The 18,728-nt window shown below is 42.8% G+C and overlaps 1 protein-coding gene across 2 annotated transcripts in view; it reads right to left on the bottom strand.

The window, feature by feature from the left end:
- The window catches only part of Map2k6 (mitogen-activated protein kinase kinase 6), a 121,254-nt gene that overhangs the window by 19,986 nt on the left and 82,540 nt on the right, over positions 1-18,728 (bottom strand). Inside the window, exons 1-8 of one of the 2 annotated variants that reach the window (XM_031354878.1) lie at positions 18,251-18,661; positions 15,013-15,079; positions 5,829-5,877; positions 5,160-5,273; positions 3,363-3,482; positions 2,985-3,101; positions 1,756-1,807; positions 287-414 (exon numbers count right to left, since the gene is read on the bottom strand). In XM_031354878.1, coding sequence (XP_031210738.1) covers positions 287-414; positions 1,756-1,807; positions 2,985-3,101; positions 3,363-3,482; positions 5,160-5,198 — 456 coding nt within the window. In that variant the 5' untranslated portion in view covers positions 5,199-5,273; positions 5,829-5,877; positions 15,013-15,079; positions 18,251-18,661. Of the gene's footprint in view, positions 1-286; positions 415-1,755; positions 1,808-2,984; positions 3,102-3,362; positions 3,483-5,159; positions 5,274-5,828; positions 5,878-15,012; positions 15,080-18,250; positions 18,662-18,728 lie in introns of those variants that run through there. The other variant, XM_031354877.1, reaches the window with a different exon arrangement.

Genomic DNA, 18,728 nt, shown 5'->3' with positions numbered 1-18,728 from the left:
AACCAAAAAAAAAAAACTGTGTTCTTTAAGGTGTCCAGTTAACAGTATTTTGTTATAGCAACCCCAGCGAATGGCAACAATATTTGGAGCACGTGATGATTTCTGACATAAAGCCTTTAAGAAAATCACACAATGGAGAATTTTTCTCAAATCTGAGGTTCATTCCAATTCTCCGGGATAGGCACCCATTTCTTTCTCATTTTCTTGCCTGGTTTTGCAAGCAGGTGCATTTCTCAGACATGTGCACGCACGCATGCACGAATGCATGCCGCATGCTGGTACTTACAGCCATGTATGGTTTGCAACCGGCATCGATCGTTTTAGCAACAGAGTCGACCAGGTAGCCACTAATTCCAAAGTCACACATCTTCACTTGACCCAGTGTGTTAATGAGCACGTTAGAAGGCTTGACATCTGAAGGAAATGAAGGGAGAGTAACCTCTTCGCCACTAGAGGGCTCCACACTCTCTACTTGCCTTACAGGGTTGTCTTTGCCAAGCTGCCCAACACAAATGTCACCACCGACCCTGACTCACGCACGGCGTGTTCCTCTCCAGTTGGGCTTTTAGTTCTTCACACTTTGTATGTGTCTTTCAGGACTGTGAATCTCAAAATGGAAAAACCTGTCTCCTCTGCTTATCTGATTTCATTGTTTCCATATGTGGAGTAAGAATTAAAAAAAAAAAAAAAAAAAAATACTAGCACCAAACCAAAGTGAGGGCTGGGGAGATGGCTCAATGGATGAAAAACCATCTGTCATCCAAGCATAGTGATCTGGGTTCAAATATTCAGCACCCGTGAAAAAGGCCCGCTGCAATGCGTGCGTGCCTGCGTGCCTGCGTAATCCCAGAATTTTTGTATGGAGAAGGGAGACACAGATAAGACACTCCCCAAGAGCTCATAGGTCAACTAACACAATGTACTCAGCAATGACCAACACGGCACTATCCCAAATAAAGTGAAAGGCAAAGACCAACACCTGAGGTTGCCCTTTGACCTCTACAAGGAAGCAATGGCACGCAAGCACCCACACTCATATGAGGTTCAACATACACAGACACACACACACAGACATGTGCACACACACGCACACACACACAATGTGCTCTACTGAACACCTAGTGTGACACTCCAAGAATGAAAAGGCAGAAAGGAACGTAACAATATACCAAGTGCTGTTACAGCAACCCATTTTGATTGAAACCTCTCTAAGAGATTCATCAGGGCCACCGCAATGTAAAATGTTATAAACCTGGGCATGCTACACAGGCTTAGTCCTCAGTTTAGCCCTATGGGGTAAGGCTGAAACCTTCAATAGGTGGGACTTGGATGGATGTTTTAGGTCACTAGAGACTGCCCTTGAAAGGGATGCCTGTCGCGTCATCTCTGTTTCTTTCCTGGCCATAAGGTGAATGAGCTTCCTCTCCAACATAGTCCCACCATCTTGCGCCACCTCACCACAGGCCAAAAAAAGCAGCAAAGACTAGTAAACCTCAGACTGATCCAAAATAAACTCTCCTCTTCATCAGTTGGTTGTGTCGAGTGATTTGTTACAGTAATAGAAAATTAACGCAACTACTTCCATTTTTTTTTTCTACAATCCCAAAGGAAAACCCTTTAGCTCTTCTGCCTAAGTCTTCCCCACCCCCATACACTCAGGGAAGAGTGGGAGAGGAAAGGAGACACGGGGGAGTAGGAGAGGGGAGAAATGAACATGGCAAAAGCAACTGCCTAGACAACTCTACACATGCTTACCTCGATGGATCACAGAGAGCTTACTGTGTAAATGTTCTAATGCTTTTACAATCTGCAAGAGAAACAGAGGCGATTTATTGAGCCCATCACTGGAAAGAAGCTGAATGCTAAGTGTATTGAATTTTATTAACTCTCCCTGCTTAAAGTTGGCCGAATGAGTGATTTTTCTCAAGTAGTGGTGGCCCTAGTGGAGAAAACAACAGGAAGTTACCTAAATTGGTCACCTCTACCTAGGAGGAGTGTATCTTAGAATGGATACAATTGTAAGATTGTACCTTAAAGCAGCTCCTTCAGCTCGCTTAACCATGGTTTTCCTCCACCTTCCTGAACCTTGGTAGCCATTAAGGTTTCCTTGTCTTCTAATTCCATAAGAAAACATTAAAACTAGAGAGATGGCTCAGCGGTTAAGAACACTCACTGACTACTTTTCCAGGAGTCCTGAGTTCAATTCCCAGCAACCACATGGTGGCTCACGACCATCTGTAATGAGATCTGATGCCCTCTTTTAGTGTGTCTGAAGACAGCCACACTATATACATATATATACATAATATATAATAAATCTTTTTAAAGAAAGAAAGAAAACACTTTGAACTACAATATGTACTCAGATATAGAAGTGATAGGTCAAAGATGATGAATACAGGTGTGGAGGCCATTGTGGTCAGTTTTAATTGTCAATATGAGGCAATCCAGAATCACTTTGAAGGAGAGTCTAAAGAGAGATTGTCGAGATCAGGTTGGCCTGTGGGCTTGTCTGTAGAAGACTGTCTTGATATGTTCATTCAAGTGGGAAAACCCTGCCCACTGTGGGCCGTACCACTCTCTAGGTAGTAGATTCTGGATTGCATAAGAATAGAGAAAGCAAAATGTGTGTATTAAGTCAGTGCTCTATGCCCTTAACTATGGACGTAATTTTACTAGCTACTTCGAGTTCCTCATGCCTTGACTTCTCTAGAATGCTGGTCTCTAACATGGAGACCATGTTGTGAGCTAAAGAAACCCTTTCTACCTTAGGTTTTGCTTTTGTTTTGTGTTTGTTTTGGCATGGTTTATCAAACCAGGCCAATGGCTGCATGTACTGCATAAAGGCGGGTAAGACAAGCATTTGCTTAGCCTCCTGCTGACACAGTAACCAACAGCTATGTGGTAGAGGCAGTTATTAGGCAAAGGCACGAAGTCCGGGCTTCTCCCGTTCTCCCCGAGTAGGTGGAATTCACGATACTCACAGAAACTGCTATCTTTCCTAAGATATCCTCTGGAATTGTTTGGCCTTTATCAATAACTTGTTTGTAGAATTTATCTAGTGACGTATCCATGAGCTCCATGCAGATCCACACATCGCCCTGGAGACCAATAAGTCCAAGGATTGTCAATGAGGAGGGAAGTAGGAAAAAGAAAAAAAATAACCAACAAGTTTCCCAAAGGGCTAGTTCTTGTTTGAGCTTTTAGAAGAAAGGGATGGTTTCTCCTCAAGATTTGAAACCATTTAAAAGCAAATACGATTATTTCCAAAGAGGGGCCCACCCAGCAGAGAGTAGTGAGGCTGTGCAATCAGAGACTCTTACATGGTTGCTCGTTGGACACCGGCCTGAAGGGTCACTCACCTCCCGGAAGAGTGCGCCATAGAAGGTCACAGTAAATGGACAGTCCACTGTCCTCATGGAAACATCCAGATCCATCAGTAGCCGTTTCTGCTCCTGGCTATTAACTGTGGCCCGTATCCGCTGAATGGAAACACACATCAAACAACGTATGGTTACCACCCTGAGGAAGAGTCACGTGAAAAAGCAGGGACCCACCAAAGCCCCATCCGAGCAACAGAATCAAACTTCATGCCGTTAACAGAAGGCCATCCACAGAATCTCGAAACATGAGCTATTTGAACAAATGAAAAGATAACAGAGATGGCTGACCATTTGACTTCCTGAGCAGGCCCTGCTTAGAAGCAAAACACGGAGTGTATATCAGAGAATGGGCAAGAATTCGGGAAAGCATTTCAAAACGGCAAAAGCAACCTGGCTTAATGTTTATGTCTGTTCAAGGCAAAAATGTGATACCCTTGATTACTCTCTGCTTACTTGGGTCCCAACAGTTTAAAAAAAAGAGAACATCCGAGGCTGGAAAGGCAGCTCAGCAGTTAAGAAAACTGGGTGCTCTTCCACAGGACCCAGGTTCAATTCCCAGCACCCACATGGCAGCTCACAACTAGCTGTAACTTCAGTGCCAGGGGATTTGATGCCCTCTGGCCTCTTAAGACACTACACACACGATGCATGTACATGTAGTCAGGCACACACACACATACATTCACATGAAATCTAGATAAATAAATCTTTAAAAGAAAGCTAAAATAACAGAAAAGGTGAAAATCCCCACCCTGGGGGACCCTTGAAGTACCGTAGCTATAGTGACCCTTAGGTATGACTTAGGAATTCATTCTGGGATAAAAGGCATAGAACATTGCATCTCTAACACAAAATGCTGTCATTTGGACACACAACTTCCCATATTCTAAAGAAACCTCTAGACTACTCAGAATCCACTTAAGCCATTTAGGCTGACTCCAAACGTCTGCCCATAGCTCAAGATCTATGGAATCAACACTAAATACATTCTACCCTCCTTTCCCTACAAATATAGACAATTTTCTTTCTCAGTTTTTGCTTCTTGATTTTCAAGGGGTGGTTCTTTTAAACCAAGACGATATGCCATTAAAGAGCCTTCTGTTTGGAATCTGATTTTATAAGCACAACAACAAAATGATAACACTTTGATATCATCAAGGAAATTTTATTTGGACTGGTATTAGATGAGGTTTTTAAAGTACTATAAATCATTTTAAGTGGAATTAGTTGCACAGTAGTAGGGACCAGAGAGATGGCTCAGGGGTTAAGAGCACATACTGTGCTTGTAGAGAACCAGAATTCAGTTCCTGAACCCCAAGTGGTTCATAATTGCCTATAATTCCAGCTCCAGGGTATCTAATGCCCTCCTCTGCCCTCAAAAGTGTGCCTGTACCCATGGACATAGACTCTGACACTCTCTCTCTCTCTCTCTCTCTCTCTCTCTCTCTCTCTCTCTCTCTCTCTCTCTCTTGCTCTCTCTCTCTCTCCCTCCCTCTCTCCTTCCCTCCCTCCCTCCTTCCCTCCCCCCCTCAAAAAAAGATTCTTTAAGAACTAAAAGTGGGAGACAAGGAAGACTTCAAAAATGAATATAAAGTTGATATGACTCAGGCCAACAGAGCACCTCCCTCAAAGTTCAAGATCCACAAAAGAAGAACACTTCTTTTTTTAATTCTATTGTAGGTTCTTGTGCCTCTGTAAAAAAGGACCAATTCACAGTCGGGATGGGCAAGCACATACACTGAAGAAATAAAATATTTTGCGGAATGTCAACTCTACCTTCACCGCCATGATCTGCCCGCTGGGCACGTGGCGCATCTTCTCCACCACCCCGTACGCACCTCGCCCCAGCTCCACTATGGGTTCCAGGTCATCTGCCTTCACCTCAAAATTCTGCAAGGAGGAAAGGTGGTCACACAAGAGGAAAGCGAATCTAAACAGGACACCAAGTAGGCCGCTCTCTATCCACTTTCTTCTGGTGTCCTTGACGTGATGTAGCGCAGCCACAAGTCCTTTTAACATGTCAAAGGTGCCACTCAAGGCCACGACTATCAGGAAATGTTCAGGATCCCATGAAAGGCAACCTGCTTGTCCCCAGTAATGGCACACCACCACCCAACCTGGCTTTCAAACTGTGCCTCTGAATCTAGCTACACTGCAGCTCCTTGAATCTATGGCTGGCTAAGAGCAACTAGACCTGTGTGGCTTTGAGAAACATCATCCCAAGAGAAGCATCTATTGCACTCACATACCTTCCTTGGGGATCACAATCGCTTGATTACGATTCACAATTCAAAATAGCAAAAGTGTCAGGAGTCAGTTTCCTTCGGATTCAACATCCTTTTTTAAACCCTGTCTCCTGACATTCCACCACAGGAAACTGGCTTTTCAGTGTCCAGTGGGGAAGCGTGCATAGGAAGAGATCAAAGCGCCAATGACTTTTCTCACCTGGTTTCCAATAGATATGCAAGCCTTGGAGTCTAAATCCCGAGGTGGCCTAAGAAAGATAAGGGATAAAAGAAGCAGTGTGAGATATTTGGTCAACTGTGTCCTTCCCAAATAGGTCAGCTGATGGATTTGCTCTAAGGACAACGGAAAGAGGGCAGGGCTTGAAATAAAATGCATTTGGGTTTCACGCACACCATCTCTCAGAGTATCTCACTCTTCTTTAACATGGGCTAGGAGCACATATACTTAGTGGTGTAGAGATGAGTATTAATTGAGATACTCCAAGTAAAATCCCACAGTAAATGTTCAATAAACGAAGAGCCATGAGTGTCACATAGAACAATGCTTTTTGAAATCAAGGTTTCTGACCCCATGCGCTGTATAAAAGCTTTCTGAACAACCAAAAGTCAATTCAAAATCAAAGCCATAGTGGAGCGAACTGGTTTCTGGTGGCACTCACCTGTGCTACATGGGGTGGCCTCTCTGCAGCCTTGCTTCTGAGCATACAACATGCATCTTTTGCATAGCATGTTCTGTCACATGCCATGTCCCGTCAATGAACACTGCCTGAAGGACCCTAAATGCAATTACAGACTACCGTATATGATTGTTGATGTGATTTCACTAGGCATACAAATCTCTCTGCTTCATAATGGTTCTGTGGTGGGAAACAAGGCCTTAATATTGCCATACTAGCATCTCTTAGTGTTTAAGTAAGCCCTACTAACATCCCTTAGTGTTTAAGTATCTGAGTGGTATGCATTATATTGGAATCTTTAATTTTGAAAACTACTGTTTGACATGCTGACTTACATTTCATAAAGCAATTGTTCAGTGTATTCTGACTTGGGATTAGGACAGGATTTCAAACCATGTCTGAAATGGCCCTAACTAAAGTCTTGCTGTTTTACAATACCTGGTCATATCAAATGGCACTCTAAGTATTGACAGTTATGAGATAAAAAACACTGATCAACTCAGAGGAACACTGAAGACACTCTACATGCTGCCGTAGCAAATATTCAGCCACTATTAAAATGGTTTATATGTAAACAAGCAAGCACATCTGTTTCATTAATATGCAAATTTTCTTTAATATTCATCAATGGTTAAGTTATACATATGACAAGGAATTACCTTAAAATAAAGTTATTTAGGATTTACTATTAGTAGATGTCCAATATGCATTCCTCTTAAGTATCTATATATGTGAGGTTATATTTTAAAATTCGTTGACCAAAAACAGGTCATGAGTGGAAAATGCTTAAGTAGCCCTTATATAGAGAATAATGCTATGGTAATATACTTTTAAGGCTTTCTTTCATTTAAGAGTACCAACACGTTCAATTATTTTTACCATGTTTCCAGAATTGTGTTTTTTTTTTAAACTGGAATGTTGTCTTAACTTACAAAATCCATAGAAAACAAGAACTGCAAAAGACTACGTCACCCCCTCCCTGCTTCATTGCATGTCCAAAAGGTCTAAGGAGGCCAAGTAGAACTCAGGTCTCCTGACTTCTCAGCATACTTTTGTATCTACAGGCCCAAGTCCAGTGACATTTCTTCTGTACACAGGGAACATTCTATTCCAGGATTGTCTCAGGAGCCAGAGGTTTGCTGACTTTGTGTTTCCATGGTCTCCTCCTGGGCATTGGTTTTTATTATCTGTGCTCTGGGTTGGTAGAAAGCAGTTGAAGAGAAGAGTGTGTGGCTCCGGCTGGGTACCTCACCAGGAACCGAGAAGGGTACCTTCTCAAAATAAAGGCACCAAAAATAAGAGATGCCAACGCGCAGGTGCTTAACACAATCAAGCAAACAGGACAAGTAGCAGACGAAGACAGGCAATGTCGGTGCTACCCTTACAAAGAACGAACGGCCTAGCACTTCACCCCCTCCTTGGATGCACATTCATGCCAGAACTGTCTGCAGACCGAAATACAGGAAAATGGAGGGGAGGGAAGAAGAAGAGAAGATAAAAGGGAGAGCGTAAGGATCACGGGCCACCCTAGATAGGTGGGACTGTGGACTGTCATCTAAGCAGAGAGCGTAGATCTGGGGATCGTCGCTTAGATCACATGGGCCTGTGAGCATGCCTGTAGAGAACTGTCTCGATTATGAATTAACTTAGGAGGGCTCAGCCCAGCAGAGCCAGTGCTATTCCTACTCATGTAGACCTGGGTTATACAAGAAAGCCTGCTAAGCATGAGCTGTGGCTGAGCCAGAAGCTAAGCTAGAGAGCAGAGTTCCTCTACAATTTCTGCTTGCAAGTTCCTGGTTCAGTTCTTCTCCTGACTTTCCTTCAGCGACGGACCATGACCTGGAGGTAGAATCCCAAATAAATCCTTTCCTCCCCCAAGAGTATTTATCACACAGGAACAGAAAGGCGATTGGGGCATTTGCTGAATGCTCATTTTCTCCTCGTGTGTCATGGTTTTACCTATTCTGCTGAAACCAAATGCACAAAATAATCGAGGTAAAGGGGGAATAGAAACATAAATGCACCTGTCAACCTGTCCCTTACTTCAAACTTCATTTCAGCTTGGCAGAACACCGGAAGTTTTCCTAAGCTAACTTGAAGCATGAGACTCGGAGAGAAGAGAAGACAATGAAATATCACACACGCGTCAGGAGGCCCACGTGTATACTGTTCCCGAGCAGGCAATCTGTCTTCAGAAAAGCCTTCCAGAAGAATCAAGTCTCTACACCCTAATTTCTCATTCATTTTAAAGATTTATTTGCATTTTTTTTTAAAGTTCTGTGTATATGTGTGTACTTCTGTGTGGGGATATACACACATGACTGTAGAGGCCAATAGATGGCGTCAGAGCCCCCAGGACTGGAATTACAGGTGGTTTATGAGCCACCCAACATGTCTGCTGGGAACAAAATTCAGGTCCCCTGTGAGAAAAGCAAGCACTCCTACCTCTGGGCCATCTCTCTACCCGTACCTTCTCATTCTTAAAACAGTCAAAGCTGTTTTCCCTTAGTTGTTACAATTTGTTTCCACTAGTGGTAACCGCCCTTAAAAAGGAAGACAAGTGTAACCTGAAATACATAACTTATTAATAATAAAATCTTTGACATCTTTCCTTGGTAAAGCCATGGAGGAAGGAAAAAGAAAGGTCACTAAATACTTGGACTACCTCCATTTTCTTGCCAACCAGTGAGATCACTGGATAGAACCTCTTCCAGATCAAATCTTCTATTTGAAACCATGGCTTAAAAAAACGTCCTCCTATGGTCCAGTCAGCTATGAAAGTCTTTCATATATTTAATGATTCCGCAATATTCTATAAGAATAACCAACAAAGAATATACAGTTGATGCCATCATGGCCCACTGCAGCCAAGAAGACTTCTCTAGCTTTCCCGAATGCTCGCTGCCCCTAACTCTGATCTCTGCTTACACTTCATGGCAGCATCATAGGGCATGGTGCCATTTTCTAAATGAAGAAAAATGCACACCAGAAAAGTTTGGTGATTTTATATTTATATTATTTATCGATGGCTACACTCCTGTCACCCAATCCTCAGCCTTGACCGAAGGAAAGAGAAGAAAGAAGTTAAAAAGCTAGATAAAGCATCTTACCCATTCCATGATTCCCATGTAAATCAGGCTGAATCAAGGGATGGGTTCCTGATACTGAGGCTTCCAATGAAAATGACTAATCCACCCAAGCCTCGGGCCTCTGGGTTCATCAGCTCTGCCAAAAGCATCAAAGGATGGGACCAAGCCTGACAGCTCAGGCTGGATTTGCTGATACTGTCCTCCCTGTGTCCAGAGTTAAACATAGTAGTTTGCCTGAGGTGGCCACAGTTAGCCACAGGAGGTTAAAACCATGGGTGAATACCAGTGATGGCCTAGTTTGATAATTATTTATTTATGGACAGCTGTATATAAGGAACCAGCTCCTTGGTTAACGGTTACATATAGTATTCATTTATTTTATTAAAGACCCGCCTGCCGTGCAGATAATCAGCTCACTGGTTACTATGACATGCATTGTTTGTTTATTTTATTAAGTACCCACCTGGGTCAGAAACATGACTAGATCATTTATAGAAAACAGCTTTTTGACCTTCTGTAATACTCAAGGTGCTCTGTCTCCACTTCAGCGGGAAGAATTAACATCAAAAGACAAAAAATGATTTAAGATTCTTCAATAAGATAATGACATGAGAACCCAGAGCCATCCCATGATGAATTCTCACTACAGAGGTCAAGGATTCTCATTTACTAACCAAGAACTGTTAGGTCTGATCTCACATATAGCCTCTGGTATCCCTCGCTTTATATGCCAGCTTGTATGCCTAAAAGCTATGCCATAAAACTAAACAATTTGCAGTGACCTTTCACTGGGCAGCTATTATGACAGACTAAGATCTGGGCCACAGATGAGGGTTTCTAATCTCAACAGTGATCTCCTCATTTGGTCCTAATCTTTTTAAGAAGAAACTTAAGCTTGCCATAACACGAAATCCTGCCTAAACTAAGGTGTTCAATTGGAGAAGCTTGGAATTCAAACATGAAACTCTGCTTGCACACAGTACTCGACCTTTGAACAGTCTACTGTTACACTTCTCAAGTGAATAGGAAAAACTCCCTGACACACATACCAAGTGACTTGCCCAGGTTAAGTGAACTGCTAATTATTAGCATAGACTTGAATTTGAACTAGTTACTACCAGTCAAGGGAGGCGACAACTCAGAAACCAGAGGCAAAGACAGTGATTCGAGAAGGAGCATGCGATGAATCCACACAGGGTGAGCTAAGGAATAGCACACCAGGCTCTCAGCTCTACCCCAGCGGCGGCAGGAAGGGGAGGGGTATAAATGGTACTTGTCTCTATTCAATATCAGATCTACCTGGAGAGTTGCAAAATGCAGAAGCTCTACATTTGGAGGTAAATTTTAGCCTCAGTATTAATAAAAGACTCTACAAACAAAAATGCTAAAGTCGACCAAAACGATGATCTCGAGTGTACACAGTGAAACAAAACCATATGTTAGAAATATGCTCTACTCTAAGAAGAAACAGACTAGAAACCACTTCTGTCCTTGGCTTCCAGCCCTCTTCTTTATGCTTAGGAATGCTTTCAAAATCCATAAAATACAGAAAATCGACAAACATTAGAAAAGGGTTAAAAAAATAAAAGATTTAAAGAAAAGGATTATAAAGCAGCTGAGTGGTTGATATAAGAATATATGTATATATTACTACATATATACATATGTGTATATATACATATATGCATATAAATACATATATTGTACACATACATATATATACATGTGTGTATATACATATGTGTGTGTGTGTGTGTGTGTGTGTGTGTGTGTGTGTGTGTATGATCTAAGGTCAAGCTTCACATGCTAGGCAAGTAACTGAACACTGAATTATATGCTCATTTCAATATCAGAATATAGGTAGGTTTAGGAGCTGGGCATGGTAGTGCACACCTTTAATCCTAGCACTCGAGGGGTAGAGGCAGTTGGATCTCCATAAGTTTAAGCCAACCTACTCTACATAGCAAGTTCCAGGCCAGCCAGGGTTGTAAGTGAGAGTCTATCTCAGAATAAAAGAGAAGACTATAGCTTCAGAAATACGTATTTTTAAAGGGTGGAAGACAACAACATTGAAAGCAAAAAAGCAATCAAACAAATTGTGTTAAAGAAATCAACAAACTTTCTGGGCCTCGTGGTGCAGACCTTTAATTACAACACACTGGGAGCAGATGAAAGGAAATCTAAATATCTAGAGAAATTTATTATGCTCCTGCAACTAGTTCAGTGTAAAAAAGATATCAACTCTGCCTCGGTTGACTTCTAGGTTAAACTTAACTCCTAAGAAAACCTCAGCCAGTGTCTTTGTGAACAAGGACAAGGTTATTCTAAAGCGAATAAGAAAATACAAGACTCAGCTCAGAGGTTAAGAGATGGCTCAGCGGATAAGAGACTGACTGCTCTTCCGGAGGTCCTGAGTTCAAATCCCAGCAACCACATGGTGGGTTGTAACCATCCATAACGAGAGCTGACGCCCTCTTCTGGTGTGTCTGAGAAAGCTACAGTGTGCTTACATATAATAAATAAATAAATCCTTAAAAAAGAAAGAAAGAAAAGAAAAGACTCTTTCAAGGGTCAATGTAAGTTTGAAATACATGTTTGTGTGTGTGTGTGTGTGTGTGTATTACAAAAGCCTAAAAAAATTAAAAATAAAATTTTTCAAAAAGAGCAAAATAGGAGAAACCATCTGGGTCATACTCCAGAGAAAGACCCAAAAGTCAAGAGAACAGAATATAAAATGCAGAAATAGCTTAATTACTGTTAGACAAAGGAAAGTGGCAATTCACCAGGGAAGGGACACTTCACAGCACTTCACAACTAGAAATGTGTCAGCAAAAACAACCCAAAAAACCCTCAATGCAGTAGGCAGTGTACAAAGCCTTAGCTCCAAATGGATCTTGGCCTTCAAGGTAAAGGTAACATTTTTAAGCAGGATCACTGAGAATCCTCAGGACTTAAGGTAACAAGAGTTCTTATAGACCAGAGGCATAATCTGTAGGAAGAATGACAACTAATAAATAATATTCCGGGGCTGGAGAGATGGCTCAGCGGTTAACAGTATCTACTGCTCTTCCAGAGGTCCTGACTTCAATTCCCAGCAACCACATGGTAGATCATGACTATCTGTAATGGGATCCAATGCCCTCTTCTGGTGTATCTGAAGATAGCTACAGTGCACTCATACATAAAATAAATAAATACATCAAAAAATGAAAAATATTCCATCAAAATCAAATTTTTCTGCCCTTTTAAAAAATCCTAATGAAAGAATGATAAAGATGAATTACACGCTGGAAGATGTATTTTCAAATGAGATAACTGGGAAAGTCCTTGTGCCTAGAATATATGAATAACTCAACAGTCAATCACAGGGAGGCAGGGAAGCTCAGTGGAGAACAATCTCTGCTTTGTCAAACCTGGGGTCCTGAGTTCAATATCTGGAACCCACATGGTGGAAAAGGAGAATTGATTCCCTTTGACCTCCACAGGCAAGTGTGTACACACACACACACACACACACACACACACACACACACACACACACGGTAATAAAAAGAGAAAGGTCAATCACAGAGGGTAGTGGAGGTGGTGACAAAAACAACATATAATTATACACATGCATGTGTATATATGTATATGTATACATATATATCTGTATATGTATATGAAAGTTTCACAGAGAAACCTATTTCTTTGAAATGCTAGTAAAAAAAAAAAAGTAAATTAAAAATAAAAATAATCCTCTAATAAGTTGTAGGCAAAAGATATGGGCAAGAGATAGAGAGAGGCTTCAAAAGTTAAGAACGTGTATTGCTCTTAGGGGTGCAGGGTTCGCAAGCACCTGTAAGCCCAGCTGCGGGTGATCTATGCTCCCGACTAGAGTCTACAGGCTTGGCAGCTCCCGACTAGAGTCTACAGGCTTGGCAGCTCCCGACTAGAGTCTACAGGCTTGGCACCCGCGTGCGTATGGCCTCAGTGATGCACAAGTAAAATACACTTTGTCGTAGCAAAAAGATATGCACAGACACCTCACCAGAGAAAAGTATGTAGATGGAAAGGGAGCGTCTAAAATATTTACACAGAACTCATATTCAAGATAAAGCTGTAGTCATCTGTTACTATACAGACTTTTAAAAAACTCATTAACAATGGCAAACTTATCAACAATGGCAACTCTGAATGCTGGCAGAGATGCAGAGAAACTCTATATATCCTTCAGATATAACTGGTCAGAATATAAAATAGTACTATCACTCCAGAAAGCACGTGTGCACACACACACACACACACACACACACACACACACACACGCACACGCACACGCACACGCACACGCACACGCACATGCACACACGCGCGCGCTTGTATGGCTAGCGGTAAGTTCTCTCACCTGCGCCGGCATGGCTTCCTTGGTTATGAACACTGTAGAATTGTATAAGTTGTTAATAAGCAGGGGTCTACAGACTCGGCCAAGAGCACACTGGATTTTCATGCACATTCCTTTGTAACCCCCTCTCACTATAATCATGTCAAAGTACAATCCCATAAAGTCCTTTACAGATAGCACAAAGGACGGGTCATATTTTACTGCAAGCTCGCTACAAGCCAGAGAGAAATGTTAAAGAAATAGGATCACATTTTTTTTTTTACATTTACAGTGAGAAAGAATGACAAACTATGCAGACGAAAAATCCCATTCAGACAAACCCAGGAAGAATTTCCTCTACACATCTTCATGAAATAAATATTCCAACTGAATTCAGTCTCTCAGCTCCCCTAGAATGTCTCTCTCTGTGGATGCACTGCCCTGCAAGGGCCTCTCTATCCTGGGCAATCTCTTGGTCGCGTTCATGAGTACATCCTAACACCAGGGGGTGTTCTTTCTGATAAGATGTGTCACGGCTAAGGTTGAATTGCCTTTACCAGGAGGCTTCTTGAATTGAGGTCATCCAGACGGCAGAGTTCGGCTCCCTGTACTTGCTCTGCCACTCCAGCACTTCTGTTGTGGTTTATGGTCTTGGATTCCCTACTCCTCAGACACAATACATTGATTCTTAAGACCTCCAGCTGCATGGGAGATAGCTAGCCAACTTCACAGACATACAAGAGGATCTGAGCTCACTGAGGGCTTTGGGCAAATGCTTTAGCTAATCGAGAGGCAGTCCTTTAGTTTATTCTGTATCTATAGTCAGGATTAAGTGTCAAAATGCCATGAATACCATCAAATACCACCCTACCATTTCGACTCAATTTTAAGAGTATTGTCCCCCACATAAACACATGGATTTATTTGTCCGTTCATTGGTTTCTAGAGGGAAGTGTTGAGGCAGTCCACACCTGGGGAACTTGCTGGGTATATATAAGACCTCAACTCCCATGTGGTATATAGCTCTCACACAGCCAGTAATGTGAGACACTGACTTCAAAGCTGTGGATCAATGTAGACGAGAAGGCTGTTTTAGAGCTCAGAAAAGCGAGCAAAGGACTTTCCTCTCAAAGGGCTGTTGTTTTCTAACAACCACGTGCAAACTGAAGACCTCGCTCACTTGTCCAAAAATGAGCCCCCACAGCAAGCACGTAAAATACAAGCGTTTGGAACCAAACCATCCGGCCAACTTACGTGGAACTGGTCTGAGGTTGTTCAAATGCTTCTCTTGGAATCTTAAGGCCAGGGTTTCGCTTCTTGCCTACGGGGAAGGACATAAGGAAAAAGTTAAAGTCTACCTTTAGACTTTCCTAGCACAAAAGAGCTAGGAAAGAGACTCCCAGGCAAAGGAAGAACGTCATCAAAGGCTCAGAATACAACTCGCTAAGGGAGCAGCAGCCAGTCAGGGCCAGGGGCCAGGGCATCACACAGCTTCTCAAATGTAAGCTGGGGCCACAAATGGCACTGCCCTCGACCCAGGTGAGCACAGCATACTGAAAATGTTCATTCTTGCTGAGAGTATGCCAGCAAACACTCGCCCACATGATCCCCAGGGCTGGAGAAGAAATGTCAGCTCTTTCGCTGAAGAGGTGGAGCCTTCCTACCCGCTGAGACAAGTGTCACAGTAACATCTCTGCCTGGTCTTTTATACCGCAACCATAATGGCAGAGGACACTGAGTCTAAGGTGGGACATTTTCGTTGGTTGTTTTCATTTTAACTGCAAGAGGATGTTGTCACCCTGATCTCGATATCCTACAGTTTTCTAAATCAGAGAGAAGTGGCTAGATGTGATGGTGGAAGTGAACACGAAACACTTCTAGAAGCTGGGTCATGGTGGCACATACCTTTAATCCCAACACTTGGACAGAGACAGCTGGATCTCTGAGTTCGAGGCCAGCCTGGTCTACAAAGTGAGTTCCAGGACAGCCACGGCTACATAGAGAAAGCCTGTCTCAAAAAAACCAAACAAACAAAAACCCCACTCCCCGGCTGTTCTGTCTTGTACTCTTCCCACAGTTAGCCCTGAGAGGCTGAAACACTGAAGAGAGTCTGACTAACTACTGGGAGCATGCAATGCTACATTTATTCTGCTCTAAAAGGACTAAGAGGGAGGGTGCAATGATACATTGACTCTGCTCTAAAAAAGATTTAGGAGAACAGCCGGATCCGGATGGTGCCTGGAGGTTATCGCTTCTGTAGGGTCCAGATGGGAACTCAAGCTGCTGTTGCTCATCCCTGGGCTGAAACTACAGGAGCGTTTGGCTCAGGTACCTTTGCTGATGAGTCAAAAAGACTAGACTAGGAAGTGTCAGCTCAGGAACCAGACTGGGAAAATCAGTCATGTTAAGGACTTGAGAGTTTCTTCCTAGGTGTAGATCACAGGTTATTCGCGCTTGGCAGAAGTCGAAGCAAAGACGGAAATGATGCCTATGGTCTTGCTTTTTCTCTCCTCTCCCTTCTGTACTCCAAGCAGGCACATCAGTGTATGGGTGTGAGTGTTTTGCCTGCATGTATGTCTGTGTGCCACATGCATGCCATGTCTGAGGAGGTCAGAAGGCATTGTATTCCCCCCTGAAATTGGCATTATGGTTTTTTGGGAGCCACCTCATGGATGTTCAGAATAGAACACAGGTCCTCTAGAAGAGCAGAGAATGCTCTAAACCAAGGACTGGCTTTTAACTCTCAGTCTCCACGATTGTAAAATCCAGAATAACATCAATATTTACTTCTCTAAACTAAATGTAAGAATCAAACCAGACAGGACATATGAAAAATATTGAGACAGCCAAAGAACCCTTCCATTATGATCATATAGAGAAACAATCTATGTGTCTTATTTCAAAAAATAGTAAGAAATCCATGACTAAAACAGGGTGTGTCATTAGAGCCCTAAGACAGAGTATAACTGAGCTTTTTCTATCTATTCTTTTAAAAATTCAGTATCTAGATCAATTTGGCAAGCAGTATAAAGTCAGTAATCAACAAAGAGAAAGACTTTGGGGAACACCTTTTAGTGAACAGTTTTTTTCATCTATCTCTTCATTTCTTTCAAGTGTTCTAGAAGAATCAATCAGTGTACACCATTACTCCCTCCTCCTGAATCTCGGAGGCCACTTAGCACATATTTATGAAACTAATCAGCCCTACACAATGTGGACTGACAAAGTATGGGACTTTTCACTGTACTGCCGGGTGTTGTGTCTGACACTGAGATCGCAAATACATGGACGGCTTAACTCTAAGGAGCTCCACCCAGGAGTCTCAGCCACAAGAGGATGCAAAAGGAGAGGAGTGACTCCAGCGAGGAACCAGATGCCCTACTTCAAATCGGGACAAATGACTAGCAACACAAGCAAAGAGGTAATCAGGAAAGCACAACAAATATCGCCTTAGAGTGCTCCCAAATGCAAGTAAATATAGCCTGCCTGGAGTAAGGGCTCCCTCCCAGGGGTCGTTAGAGGAAACCTTAGGCAGAAGGTACTTACTCATCAGGGCTGGGGAGATGGCTCAGTGGGTAAGAGCACTGACTGGTCTTCCAAAGGTCCTGAGTTCAAATCCCAGCAACCACATGGTGGCTCACAACCATCCATAATGAGATCTGACGCCCTATTCTGGTGTGTCTGAAGTCAGCTACAGTGTACTTATGTATAATAATAAATAAATCTTTGGGCCAGAGAGAGCAAGGACTGAACAAGCGGGGCCAACCGGAGTGAGCAGAGGTCCTAAAAGTCAATTCCCAACAACCAGATGAAGGCTCACAACTATCTGTACAGCTACATTGTGTACTCATATACATGAAATAAATAAATCTTTTAAAAAATTATTCAAAAAAAAAAAGAAGAAGTTACTCATCCTCACTGCTAACTTGGGTCCTATATGTCAGGTGTGAGGAAAAATTGGTTTAAATTTAGAGGAAAATCACTGTTTAAAAAGCTTAACACACCAGGAGCGACTCTTAAGCAGCAACCAGTTTTTATGATACCATAAAAGCAATAAATTATCAAAACCTCTACCTAAAGACAGAAAGACTGGGAGGAAGCAAGTGAGCTATGGAGGTAGAGAAGCGGGTGGGGAGAGATCTTCGGGGATAGAAAGCAAAGGAGTAGAGGACCAAGCCAATAATACAGCCTGCCCTTGGTTCTCCCCCAACTTCCCAAGTACACCCAGCAACGCACACCACTCTGCCCCGGAGTTTGCAGCCTCTAGTCTCTCTCCTCTGACACCTCACTCACTACAAGTCAGAGATTTTTCACAGTGGTCAAAGTTTTCACAAGAATCAAATTTCAAACCATTCAACTCCTGACAGCCACAAGACTAAACCTCAGGAGACACCGCAGCCGAATGCCACTTAGAAAAGTGTCCTCTTCTCTTGAAGATGTAAACCGAGTAACCTGAAAGCCACACACATCTCGACCAGTTTCCAGAACTTACTTGACCATCTCCAGAAGCTTCAAGGGCTCCCAGGAGGCCTGCGAAGCTGCAAACTGGGAGCAGGCAGAAGGAATCCCGGCAGAAGCCATCATTCGCTAAGCTCCAAAGCCAGCACGCTTCAGCTGTTCAGCGGGAGGCAAAGAACAGAGCAGGCTCCGCCTCCTGCTCTGTGTGGTAGCAAAACTCCAGAGTTCATTGTTCCAGGGCAGGGGAAGCCACTCAAGGAGGCAGAAGGTTAGCAGGCCAATTCAGACACCCAGGGGTGGCATTGATCATTAACCAGCCCCGCAGCTATAAATCCCAGAAGTAACTCAGGGAGCCCAGTGCTCTATGCCTTTGATAAATGGCTCTTTCATTTCCTAACAGAAAGAAAAACAATAGGTGGTCGGTTTTCCAGCTGTGTTTATTTCAATGGCAATCCGTTCCTGCCAGGAGTCTGCCAACGCCCTGTGCTCACTTTTAACACTGTATGGGGGGG

The sequence above is a fragment of the Mastomys coucha genome, unplaced genomic scaffold (genome assembly GCF_008632895.1).
Source record: "Mastomys coucha isolate ucsf_1 unplaced genomic scaffold, UCSF_Mcou_1 pScaffold5, whole genome shotgun sequence".
NCBI lineage: Eukaryota > Metazoa > Chordata > Mammalia > Rodentia > Muridae > Mastomys > Mastomys coucha.
Note: the sequence above shows the minus strand (reverse complement) of the source record. Positions and strands in the feature narration are given on the sequence as shown.